The sequence below is a fragment of the Camelina sativa genome, chromosome 9, assembly GCF_030686135.1.
Source record: "Camelina sativa cultivar CO46 ecotype springtype chromosome 9, ASM3068613v1".
In the NCBI taxonomy this organism is placed as follows: Eukaryota; Viridiplantae; Streptophyta; class Magnoliopsida; order Brassicales; family Brassicaceae; genus Camelina; species Camelina sativa.
Window position 1 is genome coordinate 8361518 of NC_141888.1, and position 21720 is coordinate 8383237.

At 35.4% G+C, this 21720-nt stretch overlaps 1 protein-coding gene, 1 long non-coding RNA gene and 1 pseudogene across 8 annotated transcripts; 1 reads left to right on the plus strand and 2 right to left on the minus strand.

Annotated features, from left to right (window-relative positions):
- Positions 1–4515: 4515 nt before the first annotated feature.
- Positions 4516–5622, minus strand: LOC147937914 (uncharacterized). The gene is made up of 2 exons (XR_015565543.1): positions 5099–5622; positions 4516–4688 (listed from the first exon to the last, which is right to left on the minus strand). It is a non-coding gene; the product is annotated as an uncharacterized LOC147937914 (long non-coding RNA).
- A 6589-nt stretch (positions 5623–12211) lies between these two features.
- On the minus strand, positions 12212–13442 carry LOC104715114 (putative F-box/kelch-repeat protein At3g24610; annotated as a pseudogene).
- LOC104710726 (DExH-box ATP-dependent RNA helicase DExH12-like) lies at positions 13109–21029 on the plus strand. Of its 7 annotated transcripts, XM_087467481.1 has the most exons (7): positions 13117–13723; positions 13810–13950; positions 14054–14183; positions 14281–14497; positions 14811–15138; positions 15404–20650; positions 20729–21029. In XM_087467481.1, the coding sequence occupies exons 6-7, from the start codon at positions 15425–15427 to the stop codon at positions 20798–20800; spliced, it is 5298 nt and encodes a 1765-aa protein (XP_087323607.1). In that variant the 5' UTR covers positions 13117–13723; positions 13810–13950; positions 14054–14183; positions 14281–14497; positions 14811–15138; positions 15404–15424; the 3' UTR covers positions 20801–21029. The 7 variants fall into 7 exon arrangements, with proteins under 7 accessions (XP_010425669.1, XP_087323607.1, XP_010425668.1 ...); XM_010427367.2 differs by having other exon boundaries at positions 13109–13723; positions 14278–14497; positions 15404–21029; XM_010427366.2 differs by having other exon boundaries at positions 15404–21029.
- Positions 21030–21720: the final 691 nt, after the last annotated feature.

The window sequence follows — 21720 nt, forward strand, 5'->3', positions numbered from 1 at the left end:
GTATATACTATACGAATCTCTTCTATTCTTTTTTTAGGAAGCATGATGTTTGGTAGGGGACACAAACAATAACAACAAACAACCCTCAAACAAGTTTTACATTATTAGTAATATGTTTCTTGCAAAAAGTATTTGAAGACTTAGAATTTCTCAAAATTTGGTCTAAACTTTATGTTACCATTATTTTCGGAAGAAAATAAAACTACTTATTATAATAATCGGTTAGTATCATATGATTTTGAGATTATAATGTTTTAATAGAATTACTTTTAAGCATGTTTTGACAAAATGATTTATGCTTATGAATAATTAAAACTGATGGAGAAGTAGTTCTAAAAGTTCACATTGACTCATGGACCTACCCCTAACTACAAAAAGTTAAATTGTATGCAAACTTTTTTTAAATTCCACATAATTTAAATTATTAGGAAGATAATTTTAGTATGCTGTAAAAATATTATTTATATATATATATCTATCCATACAATAATATATATGCAAGTAAACCTTATATTTTAAGTTTGGGTTTCAGAACTGTTTTAGTTTTGTTTTTCGTCAAAAAAGAAAAAAGAAAAAAAAAGAACCTTTTTAGTTAATTATGAAAAAACCTTTCTTTACGCCGAACCTAACATGAGATTTTTAACAATCTAACAATAATTTTTTTGAAGGCATTGCCTAGTTTGATGACTTTTGAGAGTTTGTATCTTTATCGTAGACACCACTTTATTTGTTGTTAAAGGTATTAAAAACTCAGCAAAATAACTTTTGACCATATAATTCTTCTATATATACACCTCATTAGAGACCGATAATTATCACATTTCACAAATAAAACTGATTAGAATGGGAGTGAGTACATGAATTATAAAAGTTAATTCAACCAACTCATAAAACATGTTTGCAAATTATCATTGTTTGCCTTTAAATGGGTGTTGTAGGGTCCAAGATTAGTTACTTTTGCTTTGAAACAATTATAGTTAATTAGTTTGTCTTGGTGCCCTTGTCACCTTTGAAATACACTCTTTCTAATATCCAAAATTTTTAAAACTTTAATCAAACATATCTTCATTATGCAAAAAAAAAATCTTATCTTATGCTATATTTTATTCGACACTTTTCTGTAATATTAGGACCGACGACCATAATTCTTTCTTAATTAGATAGATATACTTCAAATTATATTTAACTAGATAAGGGCCCGCACATTATGCGGATTTAAAAATTGTTGAAAAAAATAAATCCTAAACCTTAAACAATTTTTAAAAAATATATAAAGAAATTTTATTTTTTAAAGTAAATATATATATAATTTAAGTTACAAATTATTTGTATTTACCTTCATACATTTATTTATATTTTTATATTTTTTATAAATTATAACAATTATTACAATAATTTAAAACTAAACTATATCCCACTAAACTTTTGCCAAATACTCATTATTACAAATATTATTATTGTCAAATTTCAAAAACGTTTTACAACTTATTCACAAAATATTTTACACGCAACAAATTCATCAAAGCAACATCTAATAAGTAACCACATACAATTTTACTCTATGTTTTACCATTAAAAATATGTTCTTACACCCAGAATTATTTTATTGTTAAAGTATGCTATTTATCACCACCTATAAAATGTCTTCTAAACAAATTAAACAAATTTTATGTTGTTTTATTTTCATTTTGGCAAAATTATAGTTCTTATAATTACTAACATTATTTTGTGACATAGTTTTTTTAACCATGAAGTTTTTTTTACTCCAAATATATTGGATGAACAACTGCTGAAAATTATCTACTCGATTACAATGATTTTATGACTAACCCAATAAAAGTTGAGAATTTGAAATTTTTTTACTATAATAGAATAAAAATAAAATTTGAGAATAATAATCATGATGGATATATAAGTCTTAGATAATTCAGATATACAAAATAAAAACTTTATATACAATCCAAAACATGACATATGGCATAATCACGTTAAGGATCAATGACCTATTTACTCTTCAGAAGTATCTAATTGTACAAAACAACTTAAAGTTATGATCTTCTCTCAAATATTCTCGAATCATAAATTCTCAACTTATTTTTATCCGAATCAAAAGTTCTCATATATTTCTCCATTTACCTGGTTTAAACTGTTTACAAACCTAATACAATAGAAAACCACATAAATCCGGTTAGAAACCAATTTTAAAATGGTTTACCGGTCCAACTTCCCAAATTTGAAACCGCTTCTCAATAATTTGATCAAGCAGCTCTTGTTTCAATACCGGAATCATCAACATTATTTAGCAAAAAAAAACTCTAAATTGTGACCAGAAACATCAACCACCGACTTATCTTCCAAACTTATAATGCTACTAACTGTAGAATAACTTTTGGAACCTCCATCAATGTCTCCATCCTCGATTAAATTAGCGGGCATTATATACTTCGATTTCATTTTATTGCATCTGATCGCTTCCATCAAAAACCCCACACGAATCAAAGACCCACGCAATAGATCGACAAAACTATATCAGAAAAAAAAATTCAAAGATCAAAGTTTTTGATATAAACATGTAATGTTATGTAGATATAATGTTATTTTCTTAATCAGCTGTCTTATTATGTTTCAAAAACAATAATTCTTTTAACATAACTTATGTTATTCTTTTTAAATTTGTTATTCACTATTTATTTATTAATAATAATATACATGCTTAGTAAATTACTCTTTTGTTTATACATGTCAAAATCATATTGAGAAAACACGTATAATATAAGTAGCGTACAATGGAAATATATTAGTTTTGCTAATTTTCCGTTTTGATTTAGAAATTTTCTTTAGATATAAACATGTAAATTTTATTTATAATTTAATGTTATTTTCTTAATTAGCTGTTTTGAAAAACAATAACTTTTGACAAGTGTTAACATCTCATTAGTATACTTGACATGTGGCTAATTTGTAAACCCAACTTTATATAATAAGATTTTTAATATCATAAAAAGATTAGTTCACACTTCAGTTCAAGTTTTTTTCCTAAGACTGCCAATCAGTTCTTCATGAACTTCGTTTTCTTCGCATGTGCATTCACAAATCTCGTTGAAGTACAATGTCTAAAATTGGCTAACCATAGAGAAGTAATTTTTTTTTTTGGGTGCAAACAAAGACATAAAATTTAATGTGTTAGGTTATATAGTATAATTATACAACCAAATATGGATGACACATTGTATATTTATTTTACCATATAGTGGTTGAGAATTTTTGTAACAGTGAAACTTTGATATGGATGGCATATAATATATTTATTTTAGTTGTTTTTTTAATATAATAAGATTACAATTATATTATGTTTTGTTTTACCAAGCTTGAAAACTGTGATTTCTGATCGTTAAAATTGACATGTGTCACGATCTGATGAATTTCTAACTTTGATATTTAATAAAATTGACACATGTCATGATCTGGTAAGTTTTTAACTTTGATCTATGATCGTTAAAATTAACACCTATCACAATCTGGTGAGTTACTAACTTTGAGAACCAAAGTTTATATAATAAGATATGTGAGATAACATATACATCATAGATCATGATAATAATTTATTGAGTTAACAATATATGTATGATCTCATTGTTTAGATGGTAATGTGCTAATTTTATTGTACTAGACAAAGTAGAACACTAAGTTATTAACAACAAAAAGGGTTTATTATTTTTAATATAAAACTTATAAGTTTGGATGATTATGATCCAATGTACATTCATATGTTGCCTTGTGAGTTGTGTGAAGCATCTTACGGATTTGTTCTTACTCGAAAACGAATGGGAAAAAAAAGAGTAGCCAAGATTGCGTTGTGCCTACTATGTTAAGTTGGAAGTCACATGCAACTTTTCCTTCTCACCCTCTAGCTAGCCTCTCTTTTTCTCGAGTCACCTCTCTTCAATCCCCTTTGTCAACTTCTTATCAGTTTATGGTTTGTTTCTATTTGAACATTACACTGATTGATTTCTGCATTACTTTTGTCGATATCCTAAACATGAGCAACATAAATTAGGACACACTTAGCTGTGAGATCACTAACAGCAGCAGGCTAAGAGAGAAAAAGCAAACTTAAGAGTATGAAACTTCTCAACCTTCGCCTTTCGAAAGTAAAAATGTTTTGAATTCTTACAGATATTTTTGTAGGTATAACTTTTTTTTTGTAGCCAAAATTTTGTTGTTACAAATTTGTGAAAATTATTAATTAATAAATATTTGGTCATAGCAAATTTTTTGCTCATAGCTAATTGTCGCAATTTGCTACAACTTAAATACTAATTGAAAAGAATTGCGACTATTTGTTACACAACACATTTGACATATGCGTAACAATTATCTTCAAGAAACCACAAAATGGTCGTCATTAATTTGTGACAGTTATTTGTCATTAACTTGTTACAAATTGAAAAAATATGTCTAATTTAGTGTGTATAGTGTTGTAGCTAATTGTTATTAAAAAGTGACAAAATAATATAAACAAAATCTTTATAATTTTAAATAAAATTTTTATTTTTCAATGTATACAAAAACATCAAGTACTCTTCTCTAATCTCTTCAGCTCTCTCTTTTAGGTTCTTGCTCAACGATCACTTCATCATCTTTGCTTGAGGTTGAATGCCTTAGTTCTTCAAGACCTTTTGTAACTTCTGCATACAGAGTAAAAAATAGAAGTTTAGTATGGTTTGCACTTTGGAGAAGATATCTAATTACTCCAAGGAAAATAACTCTGTCCACATTGTCACTGCATATACGGATCAAACCGTTTAAGTAAACAGTTTTTATTCTTTTTTTGTTTTTTTGGACAAACTGTAAACAGTTTTTATTCAATTATCAAAACTCAAGTAACAAAAAAAGAAGTGAGAATTCACTCACACGTTACGGTGATGGTGCCGTAACCACAACTCATATTGGAAACTCAAAAGAAATAAAAATCCAAAAGTAGCATCAGGGGACATCTCATGTGTTATATTAATCAATTTTAATTAGAGGAAAGTTAGACCCAACATAGAGAAGTAGAATATACAAGTTGAGTCTTATAACAAGGTTTATAGTTTACCTGAAAACAACCAACTTGTGCGTTCTCCTTGTGTTCTTCAGATGCTAAGTGAGGGTTGTGATTTGCCTTGAAGCCGCAAGACAACTTCTCTTTTTACAACATCCTCTTTTCTTGTAGTTTCTTAAAGAACTAACTGATATAGCCACAGCAAAAGCGAGCTTTATTAAACAAAATGCAGAAGTAAACATGATACTTGTAGTGAATCCAGTCTTTTCAGCAGCTCATTTTGCTCCTAATCCCCGATTAAGTTACTCCAATCAGTAACTAACTATAGAAACCAAAATCAAGAACAGAACGATGCAGAGCTTTGGTTGTGGTAATTGATTGATCACAATGGGGAGATAGATTCTCAACCATAACAAACAAAACGAATACCAAACTCACCTGCAGTGTAGGATTAGGACCATGATGTCCCTTGTTGCATCCTTAAAGTTGAGAGAAAAGAAGACCCATAGAAACCAAAAAAAAAAAAAACTTAACGACAACCATAAGAAGCTATACCATAAGACACAGTCAATCTACTTAAAACTAAGGTTATGAAAGTGTTTTTATTTTCCAGTCACTCACCAATCTCCTCTCCGGCCGGTGTGGAAATCACATAGTGTAACCCACATATCTTCTCCACCAGCAACGAATTTGTTGTCAGATTTGGGCTCAATCGATGTATTGGAGGCATGTCGTAACTCTTCACTAGTCAAAAACTGGATTTGTTAAAGATATAGAACCTTTGAGCAGAATGCAAAATAATTATTTTTTCAAGAGGAAGAGGAAGACATTATAAAAAAATCCAATTTCCTGAAACGAGAGAAGCTTACTGATTTGCATCCCAAAACTTAACAGTTGACCCATGGGCAGTTGTTATATACCGTCCATCTTGACTCACTTGAGAACTTGTGACAGGAGACTTGGTTTCTCATGTCTGCACAATTTCACCACTCCTCACTTCCCACAACCTGTTCAAGAGAAGAAACAATGAGTGTTTTTTTTTTTTTTTTTTTTTTTTCTCTAGGTAAGCAACAGTGAATGTTGTTTGATCACCGTGAAAGCCATGTTATTGTTCTAATAGAACATAGTTAGTACGACAAGAAAAATAAGCTTGAACAAAATCATTCATTTCTTAGATTAGGGAATAAATTTATTAGCTTAACTTGATTTTCTGCCTTTAGCGAAACTGGAAAGAGAAGTGAGAAAAAGAGTACCAAAGTAGAAAGTGGGAGAAGAGTGATTGGGCATGAAAATTGAGTCGGAAGAGATCTTCCAAGGACTAGTCTTCGCTTCCTCCGACGAAAGAGTCCGCGCTCTGACTGAGATATGGATTCTCTCCATCCTCCGGTAAGCTTCTCCGGCGAACAAAGAAAGACCTAGAAAAATATTCTCATAAACTATATCCCCTTTCATAACCTTACTTGTGTTATTCAACGTAAAATCATTTAAAATAATCTAAAATCTCTTGCTATTCAATTATGGATTTATAAAACTTGATTGAAATCAGTTGTTATTTAAAATATCACCTTTTGAGATAGAATTTTAAAGGATTTCATAAATTAAAAAAAAAAAATAGTTGATAAAAGATCAACTTCGGCGACGGCTCTAATCTCCGTCGATCAGCTAACTTCCTTGTTGATTTCTTCCTTCTTCTCCCATGTGTCGTTGACCTTATTCTTCCTTTTGCTCATCTTATTTTCTTAGCTTCTTCCCTCCATCTCGTAAAAGATAATCTTGGACCATTCTTCAGCCGTGGATATTTCACGGCAGCGAAGACGTTTAATTGGCGAAGGTGAGGTCTTTTCTTTGATCTCTTCGCTTCCTCTCTTCACTGTGTCTCTGTTCGGTTTGTCCCACATTGTTATCTGAGTTGTTGAACGCTGGTGTAGCAGATAAGAGCTCGACGAGTGGATAATCGAACAAAAAAAGAAGTGCGAGCAGTGTATTAGGGTGTGACACTACAAATATGAGGCAAGTGAGAAGGAGGACATAGGATCAATCCAAATGCTCGTGGTAAGCTTTCCTCGCGCCCTGTTTTTACCATTTCATATGAACGCTGATGCTAGTACTTTACTGATCTGGAAGCAAAGCATAAACCAAGTTTGGTTTGCTCAACCTCGTTATTGTAATGAATGATTTGTTCGTAGTATGTCAACAGTAGTGTAAAGCTTTTAGGCAATCGACATCTGATTACTTTTTGAAGCTGGTCGGGATCCAGTTGATTATGGCCGTCCTGCTAATGAGGTACTAATTAAATTGGTATAGATTTTGTGCTTGAAAATCTTGGTTATGAATATGTACGTTTCTTGAAAATCATGAATGTGCACTTTTGGTTTCCCTTTGATGTGTTGATCCTGAAGCTTTGGCTGCAGCTTCACAAATATTTTGGCATAGAATTTTCCTATTTTTGTGTGGTAAAATATTTTAAAATCACCCAAAGTTTACAAATAAAATAAAATCACATTTCATTTTATTTAATTTTTAAATAAAAAATTCTAAAAGACAATCTAATCTTTTAAAACTCTTCTAAATCTTTCAAAATTCTAAAATATTAAAATCCTACTAAATCCTTAAAATAGCAAGTTGAATACCCCCTCTTAATGACTTTATAAGACTCTTAATCCAATAACACTAAATTTATCAAGATTTTAGATAACTTTTACAAATCCACAACCAATAACACCAAATTTTTAAAGAGTTTTAAAAAGTCTTGATTGAATAACAATATATTTTACATAACTTTTAAAGTCATTAAAATTTTTTCTAAATCTTAAACCAATAACCCTCCCCCCCTTAAGACCATAACGACACGGCAATAGCTTAATTGAATTAAACAATAAACCTTCTCACTAAGGTAGAGGTTCTCTCACACTTGGCTACATCTCTCTTCTTTTGGCTTGAGAGCCTTCCTTACCTTTGTTCTTAGCTTCCTCTTCATCAGACAAGCTCAAACTACGAAGAGAAAATGAGAAAATAAATTAAGAATTAGGTTTTCGTTTTTTTTAACTCTTCAGTTTCTAAGTTTTTCATTATTTTAGTAAATTAAGAAAAGAAATTAATTTTTTCTTTAGTATTTTTTACTACAATCTGCTACGTTTTTTCCTGTGTGCATTTGTGCTACAACAATTTGTGTCTTTAAATTTGTAGCAAATTTGCTTCAATTTCAATTTTTCTCGGTTATTATTTATAATTTTATAGCTACCTTTAGTAAAAAATTAGCTACAAAATTTATTACTTAAACTTTTGTCAATAATTTGTAATTATTTGTTGTTAATATTTGTTATTATTTGTTTTGTAGCAAAAAGATGGAACTATATGATAAATTTAGTGTTTGTGCTTTAAATTTTTCTCCACCAACGTTCTCTATGTTGGTTTAAAGCTCCGAAGCCTAACATAAGAAACCTCATCAATTTATATGCACCAGTTCTATATTACATGGTAAAAATAAAAAATAAAAACAAAGGAACAACACTAAACATGGCTGGTTAGACCAAAAACATATTGCCACATTTAAAAAAAAAACATAATTACTGATGCTACGCATATTATTGTAACGCCGACGTTCTGGAAAATATTATTATAAAAAATAGTTTACACTCTCAATCACTTATTAATCCATTTTTTAAGTAAAAATATTTCAAAAATGTAGTTTAAATTATCTACGCATTTTTTACTAGTAGATGATGATAAATTGCAAATTCATAAAATAATATTTTTTAATGGTTTAGAGTTATAAAAAATTGTAAATCGTAAAAATGATATATTTAAAATCAAAATTTAATATGCTTTTTAACATGTGTAAAAATTCAAGAATCTCTCCAGGAATGATGGAATGTTCAGTAATTGTCTCTCTACTAAGAAAGACAAAAACATGTTTATTATTAAGGATAAAAACCAAATAATATTTTCGGATGTATATGATGTTTTCAGTACTAGATTCTCTTTGGAGCCATTGAAAAAAAATAAAGTTCAAGACCCAAAATCCAATCTACAATGCGATAATGTCGCGCTTGACAAATCAAGATCAAGACCAGGTCTATGGCATGAATCCCCTTTGTTTAGTCTTCTTTATAAAATCCATGCTTTTTGGGGGTAATGGAGTTAATAATCTTTTTTTTTTTAACTCTTTCAATTTGTCATTACGATGGTAATGAATTATAGAATTGGAAAATGCAAGAAGATTGATGTGTTTGTGGGGAAAATGCAAGCAGGTGGATGCTGAGGCAGTAAGAGTTTGTGGGGAACTTGTCAGAGTAGTACAATGCGGTGAGTATCTCATTACATTGAGGTGTTTCACTTTCTGATTTGTTATATTTCTCTTGTTTGTCTTATGTACAAAATTGAACCGTATATTTATTTTACCCATCCAAAACTCATAGATATATTTTCGTCTGTGGTTTAGAGAACTACTATGTGACAACAAAATTTTTATGGTTAAAGAACTATATCAAAGTGAAAGCAAATTAACATAAAATTGGTTTAATTTGTTCAAAGAGATATTTTATAGGTACTGATACCAAAAATTATTTTAAGGTATCAGTACCTATAAAATATCCCTTTGAACAAATTAAACCAATTTTATGTTAATTTGCTTTCACTTTGATATAGTTCTTTTAACCATTAAAATTTTGTTGTCACATAGTAGTTTTTTTAACCAATTTACATAAGAAAATTAATAGTATTTCTTTTTAAAATTTTCTTGTTATTTTTTTTTCTAAAACTAAAATCAACTAACTAAAACAAACAATATTTATCGAAAAATATTCATAAATAGAGTTAAACAAATGTGGTGAGTTAATCATAGAGTGACAAAAGCATATATACAAAACATTATGAGCGATCTACTAAATGAGGATCAACGGTCATGAAAGTACTAGTCATGATCTGAACGATGATGAAAAGACAAATGTGTTTTCCGATTTAATTGCGCTTAATAATAAAGAGGAACGGTAAGATGTGCATGACCTATCCAAAGTTATTTGACGCATAGAGTAAATAAACGATTGTTTAGGCATAACGAATTGATATATTATTTTTGTGATGGTCTGTCAAGAATTCAAATATACTTATAAAATTTAGAATAACTAATATATGGAATCGTAAAAATGTTTTTGAAAATGCATTTTTCATATATAATTTTTATGAGTTGGAGGTTGTATTTTTCATAAGCGAATGAAAAGAGACAATATACCTAGCAAAAAAAAAAGACGATTAGTTTCTAGATTTTACTAGACGACATAGTATAGTTTAAGTTGGAAGATTTTAATAATCACTACGACAATCTAAAATCATCGGATATTGCCATACGAGGGATAAAAAAATTACAATCCAAATAGAAGGAATTGTGAATCTGTGATGAAAAAAAAATCATTAAAAGAAAACGAGAACAAATGTAAATCTTTTTAATTTAATAAAATAAAAACCGTTCCAATAATAAAAGGAATACAATTTCAGAGACATACTTCCTAAAACTGATATTGAATAAAATTAATAAATAATTACTAAATAATATATTATTAAAAAATTTTGTTTATTAAAATGAGTTCCTCTAAGAAGTTGCGGAGCCTCAATACGATTTAATGGCAAAAACTTAGAGAGAATAGGTTTTTGTTTCTCTGAAATAGTGTTGACGCCTAAATTACATATTCAATAACTGTTACTAATTAACCTTTTGTCATCTCTTCAATTTTAAACTTTTTTGAAAATGCATTTGTCATATATATTTTTTTTTTTATAATGGTTAAGAATGGTCTAACGTGACTGTTCAATTCTATTCAAAAGAACATTTTTGGTCAATGCTGAAACTCTGATGTGCTCATTTGATAGATCAAACTCGAATTCTCCTATCGTAGTACAAAGTTAAACTCGGATTTACAAGTCAAACAAATATTGATAATTCACATAACAATATTAATCACAGTAACAACGAGAAATATGTTGAAAGCATTTATGTTGGTTTGTTGAGTTATGATTTGGTGTTTTATTAGTTCGTGTTTTAGGGAGCTGTGTGATATATATGGTGGTTTGGAAGATTGTAGGAACGGTTATCTGTGTGTGTGTGTAGAGTGGCTTTTTGAGTGATGGGTTTGCCAAAAGTGGGATACTTGGTTGATAGAGTTGAAGAGTGCGCAGTTTCGGTGGGTTAGGATGTTGTTCTCGGGGTTAATGGCATTGTCTTAGAGACTGAAGCTTGTGATTTATCCGAGAGCCCATTTTGATATCTGTGAAAATTTCCCACGCACTAACTGTGATGCAGATTTGCTTCCAACAGATCAAGACGTCTACGTTATCAGATGATTATGAGAATGTCAGACTTGGAGGGCCCTTTGAGCCAGCCAAACAAAACAAGTTCATCTCTCATGTTTGAATATTTCCAGTACCTCCCCTCGTGAGATGGGTCTTCAACACCGGAGATTACACATAGCCGCCGCCACAGGGAGGTAGTAGTGATCTAGTGAGACAAGTTTGTTGACAAGGAAAATCTCGATAACCACCATAGATAGAAGGTTCTGCTGTTACCATCTATAGAAACTAGAAAACAAAAGACTTGTCCCGGGTACAAACTACTCGACTGAATGGGTGGGTGTAATTAAATTGGCATGTTCCTTGTGCTTCTCTGAAACAAGATTATGACACTTGGGACGAAATTTAGAATCTACTGACTTTTGGTTTATGTCAAGACAGTAATAAAAGAGACGCCACAAGCCACGTCTTTGCAGTGAAGAAGAACCATCTTGAGTGAGTGCGTTGAGGTGCTTCTTTTGAGGTGTTGCAAGTACAGACAGAGATTCAGAACCTACGGTGAGGCAATACTCAAAAACTATTTGTTTCATCAAAGAAAACTCAGTGACATGTATATCCGTCTGTAACTTAATCAATGCACGTGCAGAAACACAGAGACCAATAGAAATGCAGAAAACAACAAATGCAGATGAAGCTCTTGGAAAAATAGAGTGTTTCTGCAAGCAAGCAAGCAAGCAAGCAACTTAGGGTGAATCAGATTAGAAGAGTCTGAGACAGATTATATGCAATGTTACATGGGGGATGTAGAAGTGCATATATGTAACTAGAAAGGACGAGCAAGAAACAAAATAATAATGAAAAAAACTATTAGAAGAAGAAAATCAATTGGAGAGAGAAGGTCAAACAAGTTTATTATAAATAGATAAGATTGCAACGGAGAGAGAGATTCATAAATAAGAGTGTTTAAACAAGACAAGACATGATATATTTCACAAAGAGACAGAAGCAGAATAGAAGACCTTGTAGCGATCTGCCATACGCTGATGAACGGTCATGATAGCATTAGACCACTCGATATTGCCCCAAATCTCGCCTCATAGTCTCTTTAAGGAGATCTCCGCACACCAAAGCTCAAGACCATGTAACCCCAACGTAACATCCCAAAAGAGCACAATGTTGGGACCAGAGTTAGTGAGTCTGGACCCCGGAAGTAAGTCTATGAGGCGAGTCTGAGCCCGGCGGCGGCAAGAAGAAAAAATGTTCTTACTTTGTTCCCACTGAGCAACACTATGCTTATCAAAGTTGACGAGATAGGAATTAGAGAGTTTCAACCTCAGAGAGTCCAAACCCTTGACCTCATGAGAAAACATCCCCTCTGGTTCATCTTCACCTTCACCTTCAGGCCAATCCAAGTCCTTTGGCTCATACCAATATACTCTTCCTTTTTTACTGACACAGTAGATCAAATTATCAATCATACACCAATCTCTACGGTTACCTATCAAATGACCACCCTTGCCTCTTCCCCATTTACCTTCACTCGGCGAGTAGTAAAAAGTCCTCTCTCTTCCATCCACAGCGTAAATCTTTTGATCCCACACCACACACACTGTCATGGATATGCCCAGGGAAAGAGACTTTGGGGAAAGAGACTTTGGGGAAAGAGACTTTGGATTCAAGCGGCAAAGACTCCCAAGTTTGAGTCTTTGGATCAAATACCTCTACCCAACTCGAGTAATCATCATCGGAGTCGGACTTAAACCCTCCCAACACGAGGCTCGGAGGGAAGACCAGGAATCGGGATCAAATCGGAGCAAGAAGATGCGTTTCTACGGCGGAGGATATACCAATGATGAAGAGGATAGATTCCTAAGCACACATAGATGTCTGTTTCGGTGCGACCCATCAAAGATCGCATCTTGTAGAGATCAGAGGAAGCTACTAGAGAGCGATACCTCTTGGAGGTGAGTGATAAAGCTGCTCGGTCTGATTTGGAGGTTAAAGCTATACAGTTGAGAGCTATATCATCTGGTAGAGACGATAAACGAAACGATGACGACGGAGACTCTTCCATCTTCCTCTTCTTCTGCGGTCGTGACTCTTCGGAATTTGACATTCACAGACTTCTAAAGGTTTGGTTTTTTTACTTTTGGGTTTCACAGATAGAGACCAAAGGAGTCTCTTTATACTGTATATTTTCCATTTTTCCTATTAGCGAAAGAAAAAAAAAAAAAAAAAAAGAAGCATTTTTTCCTAAATCTTAACACATTCTAGAACCTCTCTGTCTCTTTCAATTTCTCAAAAATTAAAACTTGTTCTTTGACGGAGCCGACGACATTGAAGGACCTCGCTATCTGAAGCTCGTTGATCATCTACGATTACAATACCACCAAAAAGGTACAACAAATTTCAATTCTTTTTTAGTGTAAAATTAAAAGTTTCAATTTTTAATTTTGAAAGTTTTCTCCTTTTTAATCTCTCAGCTCAACTTGTAAAACAAAAATGTCTTCAAAGTGGCGAGCTTTGCAACATCGCACCTTCTTTGAGACCAATCTAAGCTTACCTCTGTGTTATTGTCCCAAGTTTCACTCCGACATTCAAGAGTTGTTTCGTCGTTTAGAGAGGTACGGGAAGCTATTAGATTTTACTTAAGAGTTTCTGTTTATGGAGATTTCTTTGCCTTTACATTGGTAGCTGAAACTTGTATGGAATATGGTGGTTTGCAAGATTGTGGGCAACGATTCTGTGTCTAGAGTGGCTTTATCAGTGATGGTTTTGCCAAAAGTGGAATACTTGGTTTATATAATTGAAGATTGCGCAGTTTTGGTGGGTTATGATGTTCTTTTCGGCTTGAATGGTATTTGTCTTAGAGACTGAAGCTTGTGTTAGGCCCCTTACTGTTATGGAACAATACCAAGAGGTTTTCTCTTACTCATATTACATTTTTTCAGCAGTTTCCGGCTAAATTTAAGGGTTTAATTGAGGAGGATGCAAGTTCAATAGAGAGGTCAAGTAAACATTTTAAAACCGGTGGTGTTTTCTTAGGACCGTTATGTGGATATGTGCTGCTTTACAGGCGTGTCTCGAAGAAGCAGAGCTATGGTGTGAGTTTATGTGCTACTTTACAGGTCTGTCCTGAAGATGAAGAGCTTGGATTATTCATAGCGCAAGGTATGCTTTGCTGGAGTAGTAGTGTCATTAGATTTTACTGATATTGTTAGTAAAATCTGTTTCCCTGGGACATTTTTTCTGTGTTTTGAAGTATTTTATCGTTGAGTAGACTCTGCTTGATCTATGGCATTCTTTATGCAGTTTCTAGAGGTGTTTTTGTTTCTTCTTTTGCTTAGTTGAGTAACTGTGCTTGTGATCACAAAACTATTCTGTATGATGGGATTTTTCCCGAACTTTGTGATTTATCGAAGAGCCCATTGATAGTTATTTCAATTTCTACGCCCTAAATGTGATGTTGATTTGCTTGCAACAGATCAAGACGTCTATGTTATCAGATGATTATCATCGAATGCTAGACTTAGAATAATATGGAACAGCTTGGAGGACCCTTTGAGCCAGCCAAACAAAACAAGTTCATCTCTCATGTTTGAATATTTCCAGTACCTCGTGAGATGGGTCTTCAACCCCGGAGATTTCCCATCCCCGCCACAGGGACTTAAGAGTGATCTAGTGAGACTAGTAGACAAGTGTTTGACATGTAAATCGATAACCACCATAGAGAGAAGCTTCTTCTTGCAGTTACCATCTACAGAAACTACCAAACAAGGACTTGTCCTGGGCACAACTACTCGACTGAATGGGTAAATTTCACAATCATTTGCTTTCTTTCGAACCAAAGACCATGTCGGTAAACAAAGAGAGTGTTGAGTGTTTTTAATATCTCACACCAATGAGGGAAAGGAAAATATTTTTTTTTTCCTACATAAAGAAAAATGGAAAAAAGCTTTTTTTTTTTTCTGTATGCCCAAAAAAAAACACTTTTGATTTCCTTTTGGGTCATATATATATTTGATTCGATTTAGGGTCAACATTGTGTGTTTTGTCTCTATTTGATTTGGTTTCTAGGTTTTTGATTCGGATTTGGTGATGGCGGACTTAGGAGGTGGTGCGGAAGCAGATGACGACAGAATTATGGTGCCAACCGGTTGTATTTTGGTGTCAACCGGTTATCTTCATGACGATACATCTGATCTGTGGTATTCTGGTATTGGTATGGGAAGGCCTCAGGAGTTGGAGGATAAGGTTAGAGAGTCTAGGAAGAAGAAGGAACGTGACGTTGTAGATGATGATACTGTTAATGATCCGCAAAGTAAGAGGCGTCGTGTTAGGGCTGATACTGATGATGAAGCGGTTTATCATCCCAAGACTAAGGAGACGAGGGCTGCTTATGAGGCCATGCTTAGTCTTATTCAGTTGCAGTTGGGTGGGCCACCTCTGAATGTTGTTGTTGGTGCGGCAGATGAGATTTTGGCTCTTCTCAAGAACGAAACATTTGGAAACTCTGAGAAAGAGATGGAGATTGAGAAGTTGCTGAACTTTATTAACAATCGCTATTTGGATCAGCTTGTTTCCATTGGAAAGTTGATCACCGACTTTCAAGAGACTGGTGATTCTTCTGGTGGTGGTGGTGGTAAAGCTAATGATGATGGTTTGGGCGTGGCTGTTGAATTTGAGGAGAAGGGAGTAGATGATGAGGAGAGTGATCCTGCTGATATGGTTCAAGAGGAAGATGATGAGGAGGATGAAGAGACTACCAGAACTAGAGGTATGCGGGTTGGTGCAGGGATAAATGACGAGGATGAAGGACACTCAAATGAGGGCACAGATCTTAATGTTCATGACATTGATGCATTTTGGCTCCAGAGAAAGATATCTCATGCATATGAACAGCAGATTGATCCACAACAATGCCAGGTACTTGCAGAAGAGCTTCTTAAGATACTCGCTGAAGGGGATGATATGGATGTTGAGAAAAAGCTGCTTGTGCACCTTCAGTTTGAAAAGTTTAGCCTTGTTAAATTTCTGCTGCGGAACCGTCTTAAGGTTGTGTGGTGCACTCGTTTGGCTAGGGCAGAAGATCAGGAAAAGAGGAATCGAATTGAGGAGACGATGAGGGGGTTGGCCCCAGAGTTGACAACAATTGTGGAGCAGTTGCATGCAACAAGAGCAACAGCGAAGGAGAGGGAGGAAAACCTGCAAAAAAGTATTAATGAAGAAATCCGACATTTTAAGCATGAAACTGGTGGTGATGGAGGCAGAGGCAGGAGAGCTGTTGCTGATAGAGATTTAGAGACTGGTTGGATGAAGGGTCAGCGTCAGATGCTTGACCTGGACAGCTTGGCTTTTGACCAGGGTGGTCTCCTGATGGGGGAGAAGAAGTGTGACTTTCCCCCTGGCTCTTACATAAGTCATGGTAAGGGATATGATGAAGTTCATGTGCCATGGGTTTCTAAAAAAGTGGATAGCAATGAGAAGCTTGTGAAGATTACTGAAATGCCTGATTGGGCCCAACCAGCTTTTAAGGGAATGCGACATTTAAACAGCGTTCAGAGCAAAGTGTATGACACTGCACTTTTCAAGGCAGAGAACATTCTTCTTTGTGCTCCAACTGGTGCTGGGAAAACCAATGTTGCTATGCTTACCATACTGCAGCAACTTGAATTGAATAGGAACGAAGATGGAACTTATAACCATGGAGATGACAAAATTGTCTATGTTGCACCCATGAAAGCCCTTGTTACTGAAGTTGTAGGTAATTTGTCTAATCGTCTTAAAGATTATGGAGTTACTGTGAGAGAACTCAGTGGGGATCAGTCACTAACTGGGAGAGAAATTAAAGAGACTCAGATAATTGTTACAACACCAGAGAAATGGGATATCATCACTAGGAAGTCTGGAGATCGAACTTATACACAGCTTGTGAGACTTCTTATAATCGATGAAATTCATCTCCTTCATGATAGTCGAGGGCCTGTGCTTGAAAGCATTGTCGCTAGGACTCTTAGGCAAATTGAAACCACGAAAGAGAATATTCGGCTGGTGGGTTTATCTGCTACACTGCCAAATTATGAAGACGTGGCCTTATTTTTGCGGGTTGATCTTAAGAAAGGTTTGTTTAAATTTGACAGCAGCTACAGACCTGTGTCTCTCCATCAGCAGTATATTGGAATCACTGTGAAAAAACCCTTGCATAGGTTCCAATTGATGAATGATCTATGCTATCAGAAAGTATTGGCTGGCGCTGGAAAGCACCAGGTCCTTATTTTTGTTCATTCGAGGAAGGAAACAGCAAAAACTGCAAAAGCAATACGGGACTCTGCAATAGCGAATGATACAGTCAGCAGACTCGTGGAGGAAGATAGTGTAAGTCGTGGAGTTCTTCGGAGTCACATGGACATTGTTAAAAATCGTGACCTGCAAGACATTCTACCATACGGTTTTGCAATTCATCATGCTGGGTTAACAAGGAGTGATCGTGAGATTGTTGAGTATCTTTTTGCTCAAGGGCATGTGAAAGTCTTGGTTTCCACAGCAACTCTCGCATGGGGCGTGAATCTGCCTGCACATACCGTTATTATAAAAGGAACCCAGGTGTATAATCCTGAAAAAGGAGCGTGGATGGAGCTGAGTCCTCTAGATGTTATGCAGATGCTTGGTCGTGCTGGAAGACCTCAGTATGATCAACATGGGGAGGGTATAATTATCACTGGCCACAGTGAGCTGCAATATTATCTTTCTTTGATGAATGAGCAACTACCTATTGAAAGCCAGTTTATTTCCAGACTTGCTGATCAGCTTAATGCTGAAATAGTGCTTGGAACCGTTCAGAATGCTAGAGAGGCTTGCCATTGGCTTGGTTATACATATTTATATATCCGTATGGTTCGTAATCCAACGCTGTATGGCTTAGCACCTGATGCCCTTGCAAACGACGTAGTGTTGGAGGAGAGAAGAGCTGACTTGATACACTCGACTGCTACTATCTTGGACAAAAACAATTTGGTTAAGTATGACAGGAAAAGTGGATACTTTCAAGCTACAGACTTGGGACGCATTGCTAGCTACTATTACATAACCCATGGGACTATAGCTACATACAATGAGCATTTGAAGCCAACAATGGGTGATATAGATCTTTGTCGTCTGTTCTCACTGAGTGAGGAGTTCAAGTATGTGACTGTTCGGCAAGATGAGAAGATGGAACAGGCAAAACTTTTGGTTTGGGTCCCGATTCCAATCAAGGAAACTTTGGAGGATCCCAGTGCAAAGATAAATGTATTGCTACAGGCATATATCTCACGGTTAACGCTTGAGGGTTTTTCTTTGACATCTGACATGGTTTACATTACTCAGACTGCTGGACGTCTTCTGCGAGCTCTTTATGAAATTGTATTGAAGCGGGGATGGGCTCAACTGGCAGAGAAGGCTCTGAGCTTGTCTAAAATGGTTGATAAGCGGATGTGGAGTGTCCAGACACCCCTTCGTCAGTTTCACGGAATTCCCAATGAGACTTTGATGATGTTGGAAAAGAAGGATTTGGTGTGGGAGAGATACTGTGATCTATCGTCACAGGATTTAGGTGAGCTTTTTCGTAGACCTAAAATGGGCAGGCCGCTTTACAAGCTCATCCACCAGGTCCCAAAGTTGATTCTTTCTGCACATGTTCAGCCTATTACTCGATCTGTTCTACGGGTGGAGCTCACAGTTACACCTGATTTCCAGTGGGACGACAAAATTCATAAATATGTTGAGCCGTTTTGGATAATTGTGGATAATCCACAGAGTCCTGAATTCTTGATAGGGAAACTGGAAGAAGTCGACCCTTTTGTTAGCCAAATCAGTGAGGAAACACTGAAGGAGACACTGCGCCATGGTATTGGGTACTTGCATGAGGGTTTAAGCAGTCTAGATCAGGAGATAGTGATACAGCTCTTTGAAGCTGGCCGGATTCAGGCTTGTGTGATGAGCAGTTCATTGTGTTGGGGCACTCCATTAACTGCGCATTTGGTAGTCATAATGGGGACACAGTATTACGATGTGAGGGAAAATTCACATTCTGATTATCCCGTCTCCGATCTGCTTCAGATGATGGGGCTTGCTAGCCGACCGCTTCTTGACAATACCGGGAAGTGTGTGATCTTTTGTCACGCACCACGAAGAGAGTATTACAAGAAGTTTCTGTACGAAGCCTTACCTGTGGAAAGTCATTTCCAGTATTTCTTGCATGATAATTTCAATTCAGAAGTGGTTGCTGGGGTTATAGAGAACAAGCAAGATGCTGTGGATTATCTTACGTGGACTTTCATGTACAGGAGGCTTCTCCAGAACCCTAACTACTACAATCTCCAAGGTGTTAGCCACAAGCATTTGTCTGATCACTTAACAGAGCTGGTTGAGAATACCTTGTCTGATCTTGAAGCCAGTAAATGCATTGAGATAGAAGATGAGACGGAACTCTCTCCTCTCAACCTTGGTATGATTGCTTCATATTATTACATCAGTTGTACCACCGTTAAGCGCTTCAGTTCTCTGTTGTCTTCTAAAACCAAGATGAAGGGTCTTCTTGAGATCTTAACGTCAGCTTCGGAGTATGACTTGATCCCTATACGTCCTGGGGAAGAGGACACAGTTCGGAGACTAATCAATCACCAGAGGTTCTCTTTTGAAAACCAAAACTGCACTGACCCTCATGTGAAGGCAAACGTGCTTCTTCAAGCGCATTTCTCAAGGCAAAACATCGACGGGAACTTGGTAATGGATCAGTGTGATGTCCTTATATCTGCAACCAGACTTCTTCAAGCGATGGTTAATGTGATATCAAGCAATGGCTGGCTAAATCTTGCTCTGTTAGCTATGGAAGTAAGCCAGATGGTAACTCAAGGCATGTGGGAGCAGGACTCCATGCTTCTGCAGCTCCCTCACTTCACAGAGGACTTGGCCAAGAGGTGTCAAGAGAATCCGGGGAAAAATATTAAAACCGTTTTTGATCTTATGGAGATGGAGGACGTAGAACGCCAAGAGCTTCTCAAGATGCAAAACGCTCAGCTTCTCGACATTGCCAGATTCTGCAACCGCTTTCCAAACATCGAGCTTGCTTATGAGGTTGTGGGCAGTGAAGAGGTGACCCCAAGGAAAGTGATTACATTGCAAGTGATGCTTGAGAGAGACATGGAGGGGAGGACGGAAGTGGGACCCGTGGATTCACTCAGGTATTCCAAGAGCAAAGAAGAAGGATGGTGGCTGGTTGTGGGAGACAACAAGACAAACCAGTTGCTGGCTATCAAGCGTGTCTCATTGCAATGGAAAGCGAAGGTGAATCTGGATTTCACAGTACCGAGTGAACCAGGAGAAAAGTCATACACATTATACTTCATGTGCGACTCTTACAAGGGCTGTGACCAAGAGTACTCTTTTTTGGTTGATGTCAAAGGATCTTGCGCTGGTAATCACATGGAAGAATAATGTTATACAGGCCATATGCTGATTCTGGGGAGTGGTAACGTGTCTTCCAGATAGTCTCCATACCGTTTGGATCTCTGTACTCTCAACTTTCTGAGAATATATATTAAGGTGTAATCGTTTATCTGGTCTTAAACTATCCCTCTGTTTGACGTGTAGGGAATACTACACTTAGTCCAGTGCTACAAAAAATGTTTAGATTACTCATTCGTATATCATGCATTTAACCAAACTCGACAAAGGAGCCAAGATCAAAACTAATTTTGAGTTTATTATGACTTTGAAATTTGTCTAAATCTAGTTGGAGTTTCACTCCAAAACCTCTCTATCTCTTTCAATTTTGCGTCGATGGAGCCATCATTGTGGGAACTCCGTCCAAAGCTTGTTGACCCTCTGAATAAATAAAAAATAAATCAAAATGGTTGTCTTGCTTGTATTACTTGTTCCAGCGGTTTCTGGCTTTAGTTGAGGAGGATGTTAGTTTAATGGAGAGGATTTTGCTGGTCAAGTAAGTATTCTAAGGTAGGGACTGTTATGTGGCTACTGGCGTGAGTTTGTGAGCTGCTCTACAAGTCTGTCTCGAAGAAGAAGCGCTTGGATTGTTTATAGATCAAGGTATGCTTTGCTGGAGTAGTAGTGTCGTTAGATTTACTGATATTGATATTGTTGGTAATCTATATCCCATGGACATTTGTTCTTAGATTTGAAGTTTTTCATCTTTGAGTAGACTCTGCTTGATCGATGGGTATTCATACTGCAGTTTCTAGGGGTGTTTTTGTTTCCTCTCGTTTGCTTAGTTGAGTAACTGTGCTTTGTAATCACAAAACTATTATATATGACAAGATTTTGCCGTAAAGAGCCGATTGATAGTTATTTAATTTTCTATGCAGATTTGCTTGGAGGATAATATGGAACAGCTTGGA